Here is a 21,689-nt window from a genome sequence, read left to right on the forward strand (position 1 = left end):
CATAAATAAAACTTAAACCAACGGTGTATGGACTCGTGCATTGCTTTAAAGTATACAGGGTAAGGGGACAGGGTCTAAATTGCATCGCCCATACTCAGTATTGTCTGTAACACACGACTTCGTTTGTATCTTAGTGTAACATTGAACGCAATAACATTATCTTGGTTCATGAATTTCATCACGTTGATTCTGAAATGTGACTTTACATGCAGTTCTGAACGTCCATTTTGAACAAGCAAAGCTGACGAAACCAAACATCCGTTCAAATTACAAGACATTCTCAATGTTAAATCGGGCGAATATATTGATAATACTTTAATAATACTTTTATGTAAAAGAAGAGCATTTACACATTCATCAGGGACAAGAGATACAGCCAATATCATATCGGTGTAAGAATGTCAGCACTATTTCTGCACTTGTATGCCTCTAACGTAGTTCACCTTCTCAAATATTCCATGAACAGTTATCCGGACCGAACGGTTGTGGTGTACATTAACATTGATCTCTGACAGCAAACCCAATACTAAGATCGACGTCTCGGGACGCTGTGAACCTTTGATTATGAAACGAATTCTATCAAAAGACATGGTGTTAAAACTCTGGAAAAGTTATCCATCTTGTTATTGACATCAAACGGAAACAATATCCCATTCAGTGATGAAACGTTTTCTTTTCACCATAGGCAGACCTCAAACATTACTTTCAAGCTCCGCTAGAATGCCATAGGCGACCGTTTGCTGATTTGTTCATGCAAAATAATTTAAAAATATTTATTGGTGAATTTCCAAGTCATATATTTGAACGAGTCGACGGAGTCTCCAAACCAGCTGCAGGTCTTGCAGGACAATTTCAAAAGTCCAAAGTTAAAATCATTCAAAATGTCAAGAATTTATAAGGGTGAAAGAAAAATCAACACAGTGCAAAAAGATCGAGCAAAGATTCTGACAGCTCTTGAGATAACAGATCCCAACGGAAGAATTTATAACGAAATAGTCCTACCGGAAATTGAGCTGCCCGCGGCTTGAGAACGAGTGAACAAGCGGGCGTCCGGAACTGGTCGATCAGATGGACATTAAGCTTGTAACAGGGGCCTTTTAACTACCTGAACGCCTAGCACCGACCATAAGACCATAACGGCTGTTGTCTGTGATTTGCAAACAATTAAAGTAATTGTTTGACTTTGAGCATGAGGTCGCGGACAATTCTGCTGTAAAGATTCAGTGCTGTAACCGAGGATGTTTACGTGACACGACAGACAACACACGAACATACTCCTTCTGCCATGGATACTTGACAAATTGTGTACAATCTTCATATTTAAAACATATTCTGTATTTACACTACTCTCTAATTGTTTTCAGGAAAAGTTCATATTCGTATTGGAGGCCGTGTGGGTAGCCTAGTGGTTAATGCGCCGCTTGTCACGCGGAGGACCTGGGTTCGATTCCCCACATGGACACAGTTTGTGAAGCCATTTATCATTTCCCCAGTAGTGATATTGCTGGAGCGATAAAGCGACGTAAAACTAAATTCACTCACTCAGTTTCGTGTAGAGTAATGCTGCCATTGAGCCATCTCGGTTTTTATTGTTACTGTTTCCGTTTTACATTTAGGGCGCGAGTGTGTGTCGATGTCTTAGAGTGAATGATTGTGTGGACGGATGAGTAATGAATGAAGGGATGTACTTGATAGAACACTACCATTACTGCCAACAAAGCCCTGACAGAGATCCAAGGTTAAGGAGAATCAGAGACTTACCCCGAGATGAGCAGGCTGTGTTTAAAGACGAAGGTCAACAATTTATGTTCACATTTAGTAGGGTATCAGACGTTGTGATCGAGTGGAACTGAGTACAACAAAGAACAGCCACAACAATATATGCAAAGTACAGCTCTAGCAAAACCAATTCTAGTCTGTTGCTACGGAAACTATTGATTGGAAAGAGACAGATACAGACAAATGTTTAAGTTATATACATGAAGTAATGTTTGATTAGTAAGATACAGAATGTTCATACATGTACGTGTTTGAGGTAGGGTTGAGTACCACGAAAATTTCAAATATTCGAAGATTTTTGTTCACGTGCCAGTATATACCGTGCAACAGAAACTACTAACTTATGACCATGTATTTTTTCCGTTAGATCTCATTCTGTGTCCCAAATTCTGCCACATATCGACACTCGCAACCTAGCAAGTTGTAGCAACGTCCTTCGTTAAACCATTCATACATTAAAAATCATCATCTGGATAATTGGGCTTTTGACCACGCATGCGCATTAAGCGCATTGCCTGTACGTTTGTTTGGAGCATTTTCTTCATTCAATCTACATTGCATTACAAAAACCCTCTGATTTCTGCGACCTTCCGCGGTACCTACAGCCTCATGTTATGTCACTATGAAGCCACATTGCGAAGAGTAGTTGAATCTGTGGTGGTGAGGAAAACATTTCTTCGATGCGAAAATAACGCTTCAGATCTATGTCTGAGTTCTGTTTTGGTTGACACCTAATAGAGATACATGGGTTCCCATAAAACTCAAAAGCAATTAAAACCGATTTGCCATCAGCAAAAGTACTAAATGACTGAATGCGTATGGTTTTACGCCGTTTATAGCAATATCCCAGCTATAACACTGGGGGACACCAGAAATGGCCTTTACACTCTGTACCCATGTAGAGAATCGTACCAGGGCCTTCGGCATCACGAGCGAACGTTTCCCCTCAGCCCTTCACATTAGTAAGGATACGATATTGCGAAAAAATAAACTCTGAAAAATCTCTAAATGAAACTTGATGAAAAGAGAACACCTGATGTTAATCTCAAATTAAGGTCAATACTCACGTTTTTAGAGGCAGCATTGGCCTTGGCGACATGGCGAGGATCGACAGCAGGTGCAGACAGGACTGCAAAAACACATTAATGTTGTTATGACATGTATAACCGGAGCCTAAACCAGAAATCAACAAGACAGAAACGTTTGTTTAATGTTACTAATTTCTTAAATTACCATTGAAACTCTCGTGCAAATGAAACGTGCACACTCCCTTTTCTCAAGAGAGTGCACTCCCCTTTATAAAGCAGTATCCTACCCTGCCTAAAGTCGCAATTGGATGTAGCCTAACGTCACACACCAATGCAACGGCAGACTGTAAAGAAAACATACAAAAATGATAACACGGTATAAATTAATCAACAAGTATCATTCTTTGGAAGTATGGCTTTACTAAAGACACAGAAACCATATAGTTCATTATTGGGAAGGGGGAGGGGTGGGGCGGAGGGGGCACGGAATATAAATTCTGAATGTTTCATGCACTGATCCAGACGTTTAAGGCACTAGGACTTGGAACTGGTGTGAGTTGTATTCCAATTCATGTTGATTCACTTCTACCGTTTAATCAGTCCAAGCGAACTGGCTATATGACATTTTAAAGATGTCAGATGAAAGATATATCCTTTTAAATTTGACTTCCTGTGCCAAATTACTCTGCTTTGATTTTGTGAATCCAATCAGAATTTCCGATTTATATTGCTAAAAAACCCAGATAGGATATGAGTTTTGTTAGTGCCTCCAGGGATGCCTATTTCTTGTCTAGAGTTCCTTCCCTCTAATTTCACATAGATGTTATCTCTTTGGGTATTAATTGTCTCTGGCATCACGATGGAGGACAGCCCACAGTCATGCGTCCGTTAAACTGGTCTCGCGGAGCAGGTGCTCTCTTCAGCCCCAGTCATCGTCACCAAAGAAACTCGTTTACTAACACACGGCTTCTGCTTCTGTATTACCGTGACATGCTTACAGAACACTAATGGTTCCTTTAATCCGACTGTGGTGACGGATCATGAACATGTTGTTTCTTATCGTGTAATTTGATGGCTGGCGTTTTTATCGTGTTACAGTGATTTCCATTCTTTACACATACAAGCTGAGCTCCTGTACACCACTGTCGACAAACGGAGTTTTAGGCATATTGGCTTTTATGAGACTTTACTTGCATTGTCAGCTGATGGATAAAACAATGAAATACAATTGATACTGTGTCCCAGTGGTGCTTTTGACATCAAACAGAACGTTAATGAAATCTGTTTATGGCACACGAGAGAGTAATTCGATAGTTGCGACGTGTGTTGGTCTTCCATCTTCGTCCATGTCCCTTATAGCTATGATACTGGTATGGTCGATTTTGGTGTTGGTGTCGATTTTGGTGTTGGTGTCGATTTTGGTGTTGATTTTGGTGTTGGTGTCGATTTTGGTGTTGGTGTCGATTTTGGTGTTGGTGTCGATTTTGGTGTTAATGTTGGTGCCAATAGGTATTGTCGGTGTCGGCGTTGGTGTCATGTTAAATATATTATTATAACTGTATTGATGATAATACGACTCGTAATCTTTCATCGTTTTTGTACCTGTACCGTATCAAATACGCATTGAGTAAGACACAACATCTTAATACACAAAACTAAATTTTAAATCAATCCATCTGTTCACAAATATTCGAAACATTTCGCGGCCAACAAATCAAACGAGATTCGTTTTTGACTGTCCTTGTCAGTCGAGAGGTACCACTTGTTAATCTGAGTCTATCGTGACCAGTGAAGATCCAGGTTAGAACTGATCTTCAGCAGCCCATGCTTGTGGTAATAGGCGACTAACGGGATCGGGTGGTCAGACTCGCTGACTTGGTTGACATATATCGTCGGTTCCCAGTTGTGTGGATCGATGCTCATGCGTTTGATACCTGGATTGTCTGGTTCAGACTCGATAAAATAATCACAAATTCAACGACCAAATGAAAACCCAGAAAAATGGATGCCTAATTGTATCCGATCAAGACAAGGTCTAAAATTTGGTTTCCATCAAAGACAGAACCCAGTTATTTGTAACAACGTTCAATGGCGAGTTCCATGCCCTACTTCTTCAATAACTATACTCAAGGACTAGCTTCCTGAACCTATTCGTTTGCGCTCGATGACAAAGTAGCCATCCTTCAACCAATACCGCAGATATTGTATATGATTAAAACGAAGGGACATATAGTTTAACAATATCCAAATGATCTTGCCTTCGGGGAGGCAGTACTTCATCAATACCATATTTATCGGGCACTCTGACCCGCCTGGCCGGGAGTGACGTCCCTGCTCACGTTGCGTGGTTGACATTAATGAAGATGTGTGCTCCACGTCAGGTGCGATAACGTGTCTACTTGAACCGTAAACATTCTACGCCAAGATGTGGGAAAATGCCAAGCCGACATTTCATTATAGAACTCATCACAGTGGTTGCAATGCTCTACAGACATTTCGTGAAAAACTGTGATATATAAGATACTTGATTCTGAAAATGTTATGAATATATAAAGGAAAGCTGTTCCAGTTTTTGTTGTATATGAATACGTAGAATTTAACATTGAAACATAACATGATCGTATTTTGTGTGAGTGAGTGAGTTGGGTTTCACGTCACCTGGAACGTTATTTCAGATATGATACAGTCAGCAAGCGAAACTTGCTGATTATCGGATTCCGGTGCATTCAAGGGAGGTAACTCTACAAAAGGACTTAGACAACTTTAACGACGGGGCCACCGTTTTCCGTCTAGACCGTATAATACAACAATGTCTTTTCGGGAATCAGTCATGCTGTATCAGTAAACTGAATTATGACTCATGGCATCAATGGTCTGAATGGTTTGTACACATGCATCAAACCAACCTTTAAACACGCAAATATGTTCTTTGTGTAGCGCTATACATGGCGGTTCCTGTGTTTGAGTTTGAGCGCGGTTCCTGTGTTTGAGTTTGGTCTCACCATGAACTGTTGTACAATCACGGACGCGTCAAAGCAAACAGTTCCCATCCAGCAGAACGTTTGCATGGAAAATTAAGGTCAGTTTGCATAAGCACTCTCCAGCATCTCGCATTACACAAATACAGAGGAAAAGCCCTTCGAGTATTCAACTGTTCACAGGACAATATTCCGCAATATTCCATTGGATTTAGACATGATACCTTCACGTATTCCTATCAGTTCCCTTGTCAATTTTGCTGTACAACAAAAGCAGAGTATGGGCCCAATTTTCTCCAACACATGGATGTGCCCTTACATGGTATACAAGCAAATCCAGAACATTTTACACCTCTGTGCCCCACTCGATATAACGCCATGCAGGCAAACATCCCACTACCCACATCTCACATCCCTGTGCCCTACTCGATGTGCCCTACTCGATATAACGCCATATAAGCAATCATCATACATTCCTGTGCCCTACTCGATATAACGCCATATAAGAAATCATCCCCACATCCCTGTGCCCTACTCGATATAACGCCATATAAGCAATCATCCCCACATCCCTGTGCCCTACTCGATATAACGCCATATAAGCAATCATCCTACATCCCTGTGCCAAACCCGATATAACGCCGCATCTAAACATATACAGGCACAGATATGAATGATGCTTTAAATTGTAAAACATGTATATACGGAAGGCAGGGCTAGCGCTAACATTGTGGAGAAAACCTCTGTGTGATTGCATTGTATCCTGACCGAAGTCTGAAAAACGGGAGCAATTACCACCGCGCTCTGCCTGACACTGCGTGTAGTGATAGCTTGGGATGTGGTTATTTCAATATTGGAGCTAGTTCCACAGAGAACCTGGGTAATTTGGGGGTTGAGCGGGAGCGAGGATCACGTGACGACTTTGATTGGATATTTTTGATGAGCGATCGTTGCATACTACAGATTGTGGTTATGATGGTGATTAATTATATAAGGGTATTTAGGTAACTAACGAAAATAGTCCTGATGTTGAAGGAGGTCATCGTCATCGTTATCGTTGTCGTCGTCGTCGTCACTGTCACTGTCGCTATCACTGGTATCATCACTCCTTTCATTCTCATTATAAAACATACATCATCGACGTCGACATCATCGCCTTCATCGCCTTCATCATAGCGGCAGCAGCAGCAGCAGTTTTTATTGTGAGGGTAGTGCATGAACTGACGGACAGGCCAGTCTAAAAGGCAATTGCTTCACAAACCAAGTCCTAATAACAACCATTACCTCAAAGCCAGTATTGATTATACATGGATTAAATCCGATAACAAGACCAATCGACATATACAGGTTCCCTTTTGTTGTTCGACCCTGGAATACATATTTGGAGAGGCCTTTAATTGTATTTCCGTCAGATCGGCCGTGGGTCAAGTACATGGTCGACCGCGCATAACCCACACAAGCCCTGCTTCTTGAGAACTCAAGAACCAATCACACCGCCTCGGTGTTTTCTAAGACGTCCTATTTGGTTTATAATGGAACCAATTCTAAGACTGTTAGCACTGATGTTAGAACAGCCCTGATCTGATATTGGAATAAAATTGGTATTATTTACAGTCTTGGAGACAGCAATCACTGCTGTACTTGTGATGCCAAACACTTCCGACATTATAGGTGTCCTTCCCAAATCTGAAGACTATGGGCTAATTGTACAGTTATTACACTCTGCATATATCGTATGTTAAATACCCAGAGCTGACATTGCATGACAGCAAAAATATTCTGGTTATAAAGCTAATGCTCGTAAAGAACTCATACGGTGATCAGATGAAGAGTGGCTTCCTACAACACATGTTTGTGGCATTTTCTCACTGTATCATTGTAGAGACCTGTGATGCACAATGCACCGATTTACTGTTAACTACTCACGAAACCTCCAGACATCATATATTTTCTATGTTTTATCAGATTATTCACTGGGCATGGAACGATTGTGTTATCATTGTTTCTTGCCTGTTTATCAGTGTATAAATATTTCTTTTTCAAAGTGTTCGAGGTAACATGCTGAAAATGACATTTTCATGACTAAATGAATGAGTCTCCGTCGCATACTCAGCTCTGCTTATGGCAAAGCACCTGTGCAAATCACGTCCGTCATGTTTGCTCTTAAACAACCCAAATGACAGCATTTTGCCGTTGGCTGGAAACAGTTGCTTGTTTTTTTCAGCCACAGCATGTGAAGGTTACACCATGTGACTAGGGAGAACTAGAGGCATCAACCACAATGTGTCATTTCATAAAACAGCCTCTACTGCCCTTTAGAAATCCTTACAAATTTCTGGTGCAAGCATACAAGTATAGAGTAGTATAATTTCTTCATCGAAATATGGTTGTCAGTATGCAACTTTTTGTAAGCCACGCGACCACGCATGTTCACAATAACAGTAAACTTAAAACATGTGATATGTTTTCTATTTCTTTCTTTACGGTACATGTGCTTCTCCAAATAGAACAGCTCGTGATAATTGTTCAAGCATGGTGGAAATGAAGTAGAAAAGCTACCCACTGCTAACAAGACAGACTGAGTGAGTGAGTTTAGTTTTACACCGCACTCAGCAATATTCCAGCTATATGGCAGCGGTTTGTAAATAATCAAGTCTGGACTAGACAATCCAGTGATCAACATCATGAACATCGATCTGCGCAACTGGGAACAGATGAGATGTGCCAACGAAGTCCGCGAGCCCGAACACTCGATCCTGTTAGTCGTCTCGTACGACAAGCATAGTTGGCTTTTACGGCAAGCATGGGTTTGCTGAAGGCCTATTCTATCCCGGACCTGTACATGTCTCTAACAAGCCAGAGAAAAGCTTGTAAAGTTTTGGTTTTGAATAGAAACATTGCTTGAACCTGTGGCCGTGGTCTGTCATTTTTTACGGGCGTAAAGATTTGGCTTATGCCTGTGGAAGGAAGGACATGAATGTGTACACGACAGAGATTCTGTAAAACGCTTCCAGCATATCATGTGTTTTATGGGAATGGGAACCTAAGTAGATGATGTCATTGGATTGGGTCGTTATTGATTCTTCATCCACATCTGTATTGAATCTGAGCATAGTTTGCATTCATATAAACTGTTTGTAAAACTTCGCCTTATATTGTACGAGATGCGTCCACACACTCACGTGCCGTGCACAATGCAGCTCACACACACACACACACACACACACACACACACACACACACACACACACACACACACACACACACACACACACACACACACACACACACACACACACATGCACGCATACACCGGGGGCACGCACGCACGCCTTTTGAGAAACAGACACCGGGTCAGTCTGTTTAAACATATTTGACATGTCGAGTCAGATAGGGTACGTTAGAAATTCAAACTCTTCGAGAAGAACACCATCGAGAAGACGTGCCGGAAAGAGGGCAACTACAGCTTCAGCGTTCACAGAAACAACAGATATAGTGTTATATGTTTTAAAACCATTAGATAATTATAAAGACAAAAGTGACCTTGATATTTTATAAAATACACACTTCGTCTGTCTCTCGTATCTACAAGCATCAAACCCCTGGAGATGCACCCGCCAGTGGTAGGTTGTATGTACGGACAGCGCTATGCATCTAATCTTTGTTCATCGACTCCAAACAACGTGATCCAAGCAATAATGTTGTCTCAGCGGGACCCGATCAATCACTGACTGCTTTAGATGGAGAAATGACTGTAATGACTCCTGTCACAGTAATGGAACTACAGTGCTGGTTTGACGATTATTCATGTGGACACGAAGAAAGATTATCTTGCGTTCGGTGCATCTGCTCCTGCGGCTAAATTTGAATATAAAACGTGCATGTGAGGGAATAATAAGTCTCGTTTATCTGCCGGAAAAGATTCCACGTGGCGCTACGTCAAAACACTGGTGAAATTAGTGTCGACATCTACCACTAGATGTCGTGGTATATGGGTAGCATCCGCTAATGACACGATGTTCAGAGCAACACACGTGTATTCTGTGGCATTTCGGAAGATAAGACGTACAAAATAGAACAAGGTTTTATGGATAACAACTTCTTTAATTGCGTGAGTGCGACGCACTTAAAGAAGCTGCTATCCATAAAATATTGTTATATTTTAACACGTGTGTGTGTGTGTACCAAGAAAACCCGTCATTCCGAACGTTTTCCGAACGTGTCAAGGTCGTTGCAGTCAGCATGAGTGGATATTACTCGCGGCAGTGATACGTTAACGTCATTAATCCGTCGATACGTTTCGTTTGAATTAAACGGGTTCAACTGTTTACATGTATCTTGTAAGGAGTGTCTTTGAACTAGAGGCGGGCTTGGATAAATCTGCCTCTCATGAAACGCACGGTCGTAGGAACGCACCCTCTCATCCTTTCTTTCTCTCTAATACACATACACTCTCTCTTTCTCTCTCTTTCTCTCTCTCTCTCTCTGTCTGTCTCTCTCTCTCTCTCTCTCTCTCTCTCTCTCACACACACACACACACACACATTCACGTCTTACAGACACGAATGACTGGTAAGAAAACAATTTTCCCCGTAAGTCAGTAATTCAAAGGTCTCGGTCACGTCTGAAAATAATCATCCATTACCACACATGAACCGTTTGATTTCAGAAATAATGCCTTTGCAAATGGCACCATTACTCTAGCGCAAAGTGCAGGTGGAGACCCGGTGTCGCTGAATTTCAGTGTTGAATGGAACTGACTTGGGAAGTCTCTTTCTATTTAAAGCAGCTGAAATCTGACTGAAAGCCATGTCGATCTTTACAAGACAGCGTTTCATCCGCGTATTGTGTCATTGTGGGTTTTCTTAGGCTGCTGATAGCGGTAACGCAGACATATACCTCAGTTTTGAGGTTTTTACCACGGTGCAGTCCAGGCCATCACATGTTACATTTAATGATGACAATATAATTATGTCGATGTGAATCTAAGGTGTGTTACAATAGGAGCAACGGTCTCGGCAGATCTATACTTTGTGGAAGTGAGGGGACAGCCAATCGTCGAGTATATCGTTCCTGCAGGTGGAGGTAATTTAGTACAGCATCAAGTCACGGGGTGTTGTAGGCAGGTATCCACCCCAAGCACGAATATAACCGACTGGTTTTAATTCATTTTAATATAAAAAAAAGAAAAAAAGATTAAAGATCCAAGATAACGTGCAGTGTAACAAAGAGGATTTGTCACGTGTCAGTATAATGTGAAAGAAAATATAAGTCAAACAATACAAATTGTCAACGTTTCCACAAACCAAGAAAACAAACGGCCATGGTACTGACAGATCTAAATCACGACGGATCTTCGATCCCACTACAATCGAATTCAGTACATCTACGGTTTTAACTCTTACCAGCGAATTACTATGGCTTAACCTGTTCTCAGGTCTTAATTCTGATATACACCTTTATCTGACATATTCTGCATGTGCGGGTTATCAAATACGAAACATAAATCCCGGTATGACTGATCTTAAAATAAATACGATGTTACAAATCATTATAATCAATTCCCTATTATAGAATTCTCAAGAAAATGGAAAACCTTTTTCCAAATCATATGAAATCGCTGCAAAATCTGAGCGGTTCTGACGATATCGTAAGCATGTGTCTCCAGGTAAAATCTTTCGCAAACGCATGCAAAGTCTTGGCAATTGTCACGTGCTGACCGGTGCACAGAAAGGTATTGCTGCACGGGAGTTTCGAAATATGTCTTGCTTTAAAACACAGGTTGCTACGCCAGTAACACTTAGAGTTTTGAAGAAAGGGCCTTTTTCAAATCAACGTCTATGATAAATGATAAGGTAACACGAGAAGGTTACGGACTTTGGTTTTTGTAACGAGGGATATCAATTGAGACATTTTGATTACCTTAATACGATGCTTAAAGTAGTCGTGTACGTCTGAGCTCTTACCCTCTTAGACATTTCTATTTATGAATGCGAGAGCCTTTAACATTTCAGAGTATTGATTGAATCTAGACTCTAGATTATTAACAAACGTATAACCATGTACATGCATTGACCGTCAGCTCAAAGGAATCATGAATCACCGTAGCCGATTCAATTAGAGGCAAAATATCATATCAGTAGATCACTGAAAATCAGTGACTGTACCGAGTGATCATAAAAGGGCAAGCATACATTGCTTCGGATTTATAATCCCGCGAAAAAGATAATTTGCTTAAATTTGTGTTTGTTGCCTGAAGCGAACATCCCTGCCACGCAGCCGTGACCCCTTCACAGACGTATGGAATCCTAGTCTCGTTGTCGCCCTCTCAAAAACAAGGAAAAAGAGGCAATATTAACGCGTCATTTCAGTCATTTGTCGCGTTGTCACTATGTCGCACTTTCAGGGTTTTTTTCTGTTCATCCAAATGCAACATATCGACAATTATCAAGGTCAAAATATGTCGCGTTGTCGCATTTTCGCTCCATGTAAGATGAGTGAAAAAGGCCTAAATATGCGCTACAAGGCAACAATGCAACAATGCGACATAACTAATATGTCTCGCCAATGTCCCTTCTAGGATTCCATTCAAACCATTTAGAGACAAGAAACCCAATTCCCAGAATCAGGCTATTGTGTATATACCACTTATACATAAGAATAGGAATCAGATGGCCGCGTTAGTGACATTAACTCAACACTGTTCACGTTATTGGCTTGGACATTAAGCAAGAAAATCAGTCATGAAAGAGATCTGTTCAAAGCAGAGTCCTTTGACCGATTCCGGCTGACCATGTATTTAGAACAGCACTTATCAGAATTCACGTTTTGTATCTATGGTTTTAAATCATTTTCTCTTTATAAATTTATTACTTAAAGAACGACAAAAACACAGAAAATAATTACATCTTCATACTTCCTGTAATCTTGTCGCAGAAGTATCTAATCGATTCTTGTAAATTGCAAAAGTTTTCGATTCTTACAATCTTACCACAAATACACCAAATCCTTAACTCTAGACTCAAATATTTTCATGTACATTGGGAAAATGAAATAAAAGAAAGGTTAAAAGTATCATGAAAGTGATCTGAATTTCAATACACATGATTCCATGATCTTTGAAATTCATTTAGAAAAGTAGAAACTCACTCGTTTTTAGGGAAACAAACAGTTGAAATAATGATCAATTCCTATGGTAAACACGACACTTCGAGCAAGCGGTCTTCGATCGCAGACTCTGCTTATGACGCTTAAGATACACTTGACTAAAACGGTACATGATGCTGGGGTTCTAGCAGAGAAGAACCCCACTGCCTTGACATTTATTGAACACGTAGAAAACACTGTATTTTATAGCAAGTGATTGAGTATAATAGGAAATCAGCCTCCTCAACCCGATCTTTGCTGATAATAGGCAGAATTCAGGGTTTTTACTTGAAGGTAATGATTTATTATTAAGTTCAATTATTATTATTATTTATATTTATTTTTATGATATGATATAGATCACATATTCGCGCAAACAGTGAAGGCTCAAGGCGCTGGTATTATTTTCATCGATCATTGGATGTCAACCTCAGCGGCACATCGTATTATTAGCTTCATCTCCCTGGGGATTATACAGCTCTTGCTGTCACTAGGCGCTCAAAGTTATTGAGGTTTTCTCCACCGTACAAGGTACCCATTTAAATCAGGGTAGACTGGGACACATAGTCAAAGTACTTTAAATCAACAAAACAAAGTCACAAAATAACCCAACTGCACCATTCATATTACATGAGGAAACATGATATCCCCTCCCTGTCGGTTACAAAATGATTGAGAAAATACAATTGAGAAAATTTACGAAAATGCTCTATTTAATAGCGAATTATCTTTACATTATTGGAATTTATGTATTCGCTACCGCAGCAAGACATCACGACCGCTTCCAGACATCTCGTGTCGCCATCACTTTGCACTAAAGATTTTTTTTCAATTCGTTTCTTTAGTTTTTAAACCTTTGTACACCCAGCAGTTATGTCAATCATTAATCTTCCTTGTAATAAAATATTTTAGTCTGATCAAACAATTTCTTTAAATATGCTTTCTTTCAACTATCAGTATTTGCATTAAAACATTAGCACAATCTGAAGAAGTGGGTGTGTTTGAAGGTTCAATGTAAAGAACAAATCTCTTACCACAGCAAACCGCTGTCAGGTAAATACATCGTATGATTCGCGCTTTATCATTATAAGATGGTGAGACACCAGGTGTCATTTCACATGTCATTCAGTCGCCACTCACAGAAGGTTAAAAAAAACAGCTATAACCTTCTACCAGTATAAGAAATATCTCCTAAAACACAATCCACTGATCGATTCAAGCTGTATCAAGAGCGTCTGTCAATGAAATACACAGACATGTAAAAGACTTGGCAATATTCCCCTGTCATGTTTCTGAAATCTGACCTTGACTTCACTGGTAGCGTTGTTAACAACAGTGCTGACCGACAGTCATGAATATTCATGGTACAGCAGCTATGCATCGGTTCATGAATATTCATGAGACAGTGACCGTGCTAGCGTGAACGTCTGTACCTGTGGAGCCCCTTCTGGGAGTCAATACATACGTCATCAGTAAATGAAAAGTGTTATTGATTTGCTTAGTGCATGGCGGCTTTTTTTACACACTGGAATGCGACTTTTTTATCATGAATTGTCGTCAACAACATGGATAATAAGTTATTTGCAAACCTGATCCTAATATGTTTGTACACACGTAGATACAGTTAAAAGAACATAAAAGGTAATACATTCCAAACATAGACACCTTTATGAGAAGGAATGGTAGAATTACAGACTCAATGACGTCATAGTCGAAGGAAAAAACCGCCTGTTTCTATCAACAATGTGTTAGTGAGTGTATTTAGAACTTTTTATGTCTATTAACGATATATCAATACTGAAATGAAACGTAACTAAAGTCAAAACAACAAAACAATTAATAACAATAAAATATTGTATTTCTGTATTTTTTAGCTTCAAGACATCTTGCGATTGGATGCAGTAAGATGTCACGGCAAGATGTCACGGAAGTTAAAGGATTTAATGGATAAATACTTTGACAAAACATGACAGCACGCCTGTAGTGTGGCGTATACACGGTGTATTGTAGACATATTCCATTGATTGTTGTAGGTACGTCACACATAAGATCCAAGTACTGTATGTATTATTCAGATGTTATTCTCGGCATACTGAACTGACACAGAATCACACTCAGTGATGGTACTACTCAGTGCTTGAAGAATGAAGCTTCATCGACAAACCAAATTGCACCAAGCAACACCAAACCAGATTAAGTTAATTCAATTTACGTTCTGCTAAATTAAAAGAAAAAACACTAGTTCCAAAACCAATAATCTACACACACTGACAGTCACTCGGACATCAGAAACATTTTTAATAACGTTTTTTGTGACTGTAGTAAATTTAATATTTATTCAACTTAAAAATGCAGATTCGAATTCGAAGAACAAAGAATTCATTCTTTGTGTGGGTTGATGGGCATTATTGAAAAAGATTCCGATGTACAAATACACCTTCCATTGTATTGTGCAGATATAATATACTTCACAGAATGTAAACATTAAGAATGATGACGGTCAAAGCACATATTGCCACGCGATTTCACAGGCCGACACCTTATTTGAACTTCTTCATTTCCTATACAATTACTTACAAGGTTCAGAGAAAGAAGCAACAAAAATATAACATTCTCATATTTTTAAGAGCTTCAAAGCACATGGCAGTGGAAAGAACAAACATGAGGCACTAGATATTATAAATCGCTGGAAAGGAGGGGACACTATCACTGTTATCACTCGGAGATCACCCATCCGCATCCCATTCTACTAAAGGCTGGACCCTCAAAGTGATCGAACCATTACGCAATCAGGCCCCGATTTCTCGAAACAAACTTAAATCTGAGTTTTTGCCTGAGATTTTACTCAAATTTGAGAAAACGCATTTCTCAGAATGAACTGAAATCGGCACAAAAGTCAAACTACAGGAAAAAATTGAGTTTCGTGAATAGAGATTACTGAATTTGTTTTGGTTTTATATGTCAAAAATACAGTTAAAAATTCAGCTGTTTCAAATTGTGTAAAAACTGAAGTTTGTTTCGAGAAATCGGGGCCTGAGCCCTAAATGATAATAAAACCCACGTTCTGTCAAAAGTCGAAGGTGTAAAATTGCACTGTGGAACGGAGGCCTGAAACTCCCGCATTAGAAAGGAAAGCATATCACAAACTACCCTTCAGCAGTAGCCGAGTTCGTGAGGTGAAACTGTTGGGGGAGGTGTGGGGTGGGGAATGAACTGGAAGAGTTAATATAGATCGACAAGTGTCTGGGGGATTGTGTAAATGCGGGTTTATTTGAAGAGCACAATGGCCATTTAACGTCCCAAATTTGCTCATTACTACTCCATGATTACTTTTGTTACAATGGACATGACGTCATGCGTCATGACACGAGAACAATACCACAAGTTTACATACTGCCCCAGGTGTGTTCAACAGTCGCCTACGTACATGCATCTTTTAACATACTGTAAAGAGCAGGTACTACTTTACTCAATACCGTCAGGGGACTGAACGATGGAACTCGATAATGTAATTTCGAAATAGCTTTGAAGACTAATAACGATTGTTTCTATATTTGGAAGTCACATAACAGCTTAACAACGTCATTACAAATATCATATATTTAGAAAATGTGATAAAAATGACATATTTCTAGCACGAGTGAGCATATGACGTATAATGTGTGTTCCAGATATGTAGTCTATGTGCATTACAGTCCTGTTCACATAATAACCTTTGTTAAAACGTCTTTGTATTATATTTGTCGCTGTTTTTGGAGTAATGCATCCTGGGAAGGCATAATAGTAAGCAAAAGGTCGTTAGCGAAAGAAACGTTGCATTAATATCTTACTTGCGTCTTACGATGACGACGACGACAACGACGACGACGACGATGATGATATTTTAAGCAGTTACAAAATCGTCTTGGTAATAACTTTACCAGAATTCATAATTAAGACAACAGGTTGTGACCACGAGGAGACAATCTTAATAACGTAACAGTGTCTCAGTCCGCATCATGACGCGTTTAAAAGAAACGTATATTTTTACAGAAAAAGTGCCTCTGATCACAATGAAAAATACATGGTTTACCCAGGTAAAGAAAACCGGATATACTCGTATTGGATAAATCATTTTGTCCAGGATCTCTTTTCGTTTGTGTCCAGTTTTTAAACCATAGGTTGCATGTGTTAAATGTTGAGTTTAGACCTAAAACGAATAGCATACGTAAATGGCTAAACTGACGTACAAAAGAAAGTAACAGAGTGTTCGTGGCTTTTAAGTCACAACGCTTTTCAAAATATTTGTTTTTTGGGAACATAATCCGAACGCATCAGGTGAGTACCCTAGTTTCCAATGTCAGAAATAACGAAAATCGAACGAGACATCTCCACTGTCTGTTTGAAAATCTATGGGGAAAAGTCGCTGGAACAAATTTGTCAGGCCCCGTGAGAAATCAGTCTATTTTAAACCCAATTTATAAGAAATGTTGAAAACTGATAATGATTGATCACATCAGGTTATATCATTGAGCAACAACTTTCACGGCACATCAAGGGCGCTGTCATTTGAATCAGTGGAAATTAGACCCTAATTGCTTTTTGCTATACGTGATGATTACTTGTGTTGCATTCATGTTTGGTTTGAGGGCAAAGAGTAATAATGTTTGGTTAGAGGATGAAGAAAATAATGTTTGTTTAGAACATAAAATGTACGAAAGCTTAGTTAGTTGATAGATAAACTAACGCTTGGTTAGAGCATACAAAGTATAACGTTTGGCTGATGATAAGAACGATTAATGCTTGGTTAGAGCATAAAATGTACAAATGTTTGGTTGATGATAAGAAGGAATATCGTATGGTTAGAGCATACAATGTTCGCACGTTTGGTTAGATGATGAAGAGGAATATTTGGTTAGAGTATACTGTTAAATAACGTTTTGTTAGAGATATAAATAGAAATGATATCTCGTTAGATAATACAATGTTATAACGTTTGGTTGGAGGGCACGAATTAATGACGAACTGTTTGTTTGGCAAGGAGGTCAATGTCGTAAAAGGTTACATGATGATCTCACTAAAATAACTGAATTTGGAAACGAAAGCTAACGAAAGCTAACGAAAGCTAACGAAAGCTAACTAAGTTAGACACTGTATGTACTATACATACCTCTCACTAAGACGTTGTACGCAACTCGCAACTGATTTGTGTTGAAAAGGGCAAGTTTTGGAAAGTTTCGTTCACATCACGTTGTTACCGCGGTAACTTCAGAACCGTTACGCTAGCAACAAGAGTCTAAATACACATAAGAAACATGCTATCAGGGTGCTGTTATGCTATCAGAATACACACGACTCACAGATGGATTACTCAACATTGATTCTTGATAGCCTACTGTTTCCACGGACTCTCACTATAACGCTCTCAAAGTATTAAGATATACGAAACAAATATCATTCTTGATAGCCTACTGTTTCCACGGACTCTCACTATAACGCACTCAAAGTATTAAGATATACGAAACAAATATCATTCTTGATAGCCTACTGTTTCCACGGACTCTCACTATAACGCACTCAAAGTATTAAGATATACGAAACAAATATCATTCTTGATAGCCTACTGTTTCCACGGACTCTAACTATAACGCACTCAAAGTATTAAGATATACGAAACAAATATCATTCTTGATAGTTGTAGTTCAATAGTTTTACTACACCCTAGGTACTTCAGCCATCTGAGAGCAGTCTGTAATCACTCCTGTCTGGACAGACAAACCGTTGATTGATACGGTCGTTATAGGGGAACCTAGACACGCAATCAGCAATGGCACCATAACTCGGTACCAGAGGCATAGTACACTATAGTGATGGGTGATACTCTCATTTGGGTCAGTTGTACATGGTTGGTATTGATTCTCTGTTTGTAACCAGTGTAGTCATTGAGCAAGCCTCGCGCCTTCACCACGTCTATTTAGGTCTTATTCTCTGTAAGTCGGGAATCATATGTGCAGCATTATGACATGAGATATATTCATCATCCTAAGTCATGATAATTCAGCATCCGATGCCATTTTGTTATAAATGTTATAATATGTATCATGTCATGATGGTATAAATGATATATAATACATCGTTTTACGTCATAATGTATAAATATCACGATATATACATCATCATACATCATAATGGTATAACTGATATAACATATTGGTCTTAAGTCAAAATGGTATAAATGTCATACGATATATATCATCAGTTACATTAGCATGAATGACATGACAGTATAAGTGTCATCCATCATATTCACTCATAACAGTACAATGTACCACTTCCTGTATTGACGCACATAAACACAAACATTTTGATGCCACATGACGTTCTAATTAAACCAAACATTTCTATCCGAAGTACTCAGAGCAAGGAAATCAGTTATCTTGCAATGAAATGTATATTGTATGGTTTCACTGACATGAAACTCATTATAAATCAAATTATTAATCACACATCGACCTGCATTGTACAAATCACAAAGCAATGGTTTTCAAACAGCCCTAATGAAACTAGCTTGCATTTTGCATGAATGATCAACACGTGTTTATATTGTCTAGATATGTTCATGGTATATTTCAGTTGTCCTGAAACGGGGCCATACTTGTTTTAAAACTCACCGGTTTGTGCAAAACACATAAGAGCTAGGACAGTGGTCAGCCGCATGACTGTCTTCTGCAGGCACCACGTACAATATCTCCGTTGTCAAAGCCGTAGACTGTTCTTGCTGCTACTGGCGCTGGAAATATTCCGCCTGATACTCACTGTTGGGAGAATGGACGACGTAACATAGCTCCTTCAGCTGAGTGATGGGGATCCCACGACAGCCATTGGACTCACAGATCGGACGAGTCTATTATCAAAGGGGCTCAGGCCCGGTGCCAGTTATAATTATTTCTAATTCAATTCAAGATGGCCACGTAAATCGACATTGATTTTGCAGCAAATTATCCACTGTGTATGAATGAAGTCTGCATGACATCGTTTCTGGTAATGGACAATGAATGTGGTTTTATCGACCAGTCTGAGTTTACTTTCACCGCAGCAACCATAATGAACTCGCCTGTCGGTACGATATGGACGATATGGATCGATTAGACCGTTGCTATAGCACGACGGATGCGATTTCTATTATTCATATTAGTTCCTTGAATTTTCCATTCAAGGGTTACGAACCGTTGAAATATCAGAGTCGTTAACAGTGACTATTGTTGGCCTCCCAACAGTAGAATGCCCTGCCTTTGATTAAACTCGTATCTCTACGACGGTGGCTTGTTTGCAAATTGATAACATGAAGAGTGACAACCAATTCAGTCACCAATTAGTCCCAAAGACCGATATTGCAATCTCGGGTTTATATAGCATGCAGGTGGAGAGCTGTCTGGTGTAATTTCTGCCACAGAACGTCATCAAGCCTTGATTGTCAATACGGGATGTCACAGCTCTGAATTATATGGTCATAGACAAATCTGTATGTTTGTAGAGCAAATAAAGCCAGTCCCATATGACTTTAGGGCTCATTGACGCAAACTGAAATGCATGCTGCCATGAAAATATAACACTGGTTCCACTTCGTAGAGACATATTTACCGTCTTGTTGAACCGTCACAGATCGAAGCTGACGGTTCTGGCGAAGCAATGATGTATTCCAAGTGTGCTGCGTCCAATAATAAGCGTGCTTAGAGATAGAATGGCTTTAATGACTCAATCAATTTTGGCAACGACAATTTTTTATGCCAACAATCCCAGTGTCTTATTGCCAAACACCACAAGCGTGCCTCGGTAACGCCACATTCCTTTGAAAGAGGATACATCGATACTGGAGAATATACTCCTGGACTTGCCTCAGCTAGAGTCGTGGCGTAGTTCCATTTCTTCTTTATTGAAGTCAAGATGTATATGTCAATTAAACAAGCGATGCATGAAGCAGAGAGAGACACAGTTAATGAGCGACATTTCCTAGTTGAACTGTTCCACGTGAAACCACGCACGCTGTCCGCACTAAGCCATGTGAAACAAAGTGATGTACGTACTGGCCATTGTGAAACCGTTCGTTATCATCCTGGTTCCAAGGCCTCTCATTAGGAGCTCTATATCAATGAGAGGTCCGGGAACCAGGATGATTCGTTTTTTGTTTGCTTGTTTTTTGGGGTTTTTTTTAGTAGTAGCCTTTGTGAAACTGTGTACGCCATACGTATTGACATTTGAGAAATCATTCGATGTTCGTACTGGTCTTTGTGAAATCATTCTTGATGGACGTGCTGGTCTTTGTGTCTCTATTTGAATGTATTAATCCTTGTGAAAGTATTCATGATGTACGCATTGGCATTTGTAAAACCACGTACCTTGTAGGTATTAACCCCCTTAGGAATTACGTGTTTAATTCAAAACCCCGTACGATGTTCGCATTGCACAACATGAGTACGTGAGTATGTTTTACGCCGACACCAAAAGTAGGTTTCACACATTGTGGCCATATGGGAAATCGAACCCGCATCTTCGGCCTGACGAGCGAACCCTTGAACCACTAGGCTACCACACCGCCCCTGACCAAGGTAAAAACCATTGATTATGTACAAACGCCAAAATTAACTGTGCTTTAGAAACACGTGTCAGCATACTTTAAAACGAAAGCATAAAGTGACTCAGACCATAATGTTGACCACTTTGCGTCAAGTCCACAAGTATCGTAATGGTGCTTTATAACCACCAGATTCTGCCAACCAAG

At 39.7% G+C, this 21,689-nt stretch overlaps 1 protein-coding gene across 2 annotated transcripts in view; it reads right to left on the minus strand.

Moving 5' to 3' along the window:
* The window catches only part of LOC137294547 (protein starmaker-like), a 50,247-nt gene extending 30,440 nt beyond the window's left edge, over positions 1–19,807 (minus strand). The window contains exons 1-3 of one of the 2 annotated variants that reach the window (XM_067825586.1): positions 19,582–19,712; positions 2,847–2,908; positions 1,762–1,776 (exon numbers count right to left, since the gene is read on the minus strand). In XM_067825586.1, the coding sequence (XP_067681687.1) occupies positions 1,762–1,776; positions 2,847–2,908; positions 19,582–19,627 (123 nt within the window). In that variant the 5' untranslated portion in view covers positions 19,628–19,712. Of the gene's footprint in view, positions 1–1,761; positions 1,777–2,846; positions 2,909–19,581 lie in introns of both variants that reach the window. The other variant, XM_067825587.1, reaches the window with a different exon arrangement.
* Between the last annotated feature and the right edge of the window lie 1,882 nt (positions 19,808–21,689).

This window comes from Haliotis asinina, chromosome 8 (genome assembly GCF_037392515.1).
Source record: "Haliotis asinina isolate JCU_RB_2024 chromosome 8, JCU_Hal_asi_v2, whole genome shotgun sequence".
NCBI lineage: Eukaryota > Metazoa > Mollusca > Gastropoda > Lepetellida > Haliotidae > Haliotis > Haliotis asinina.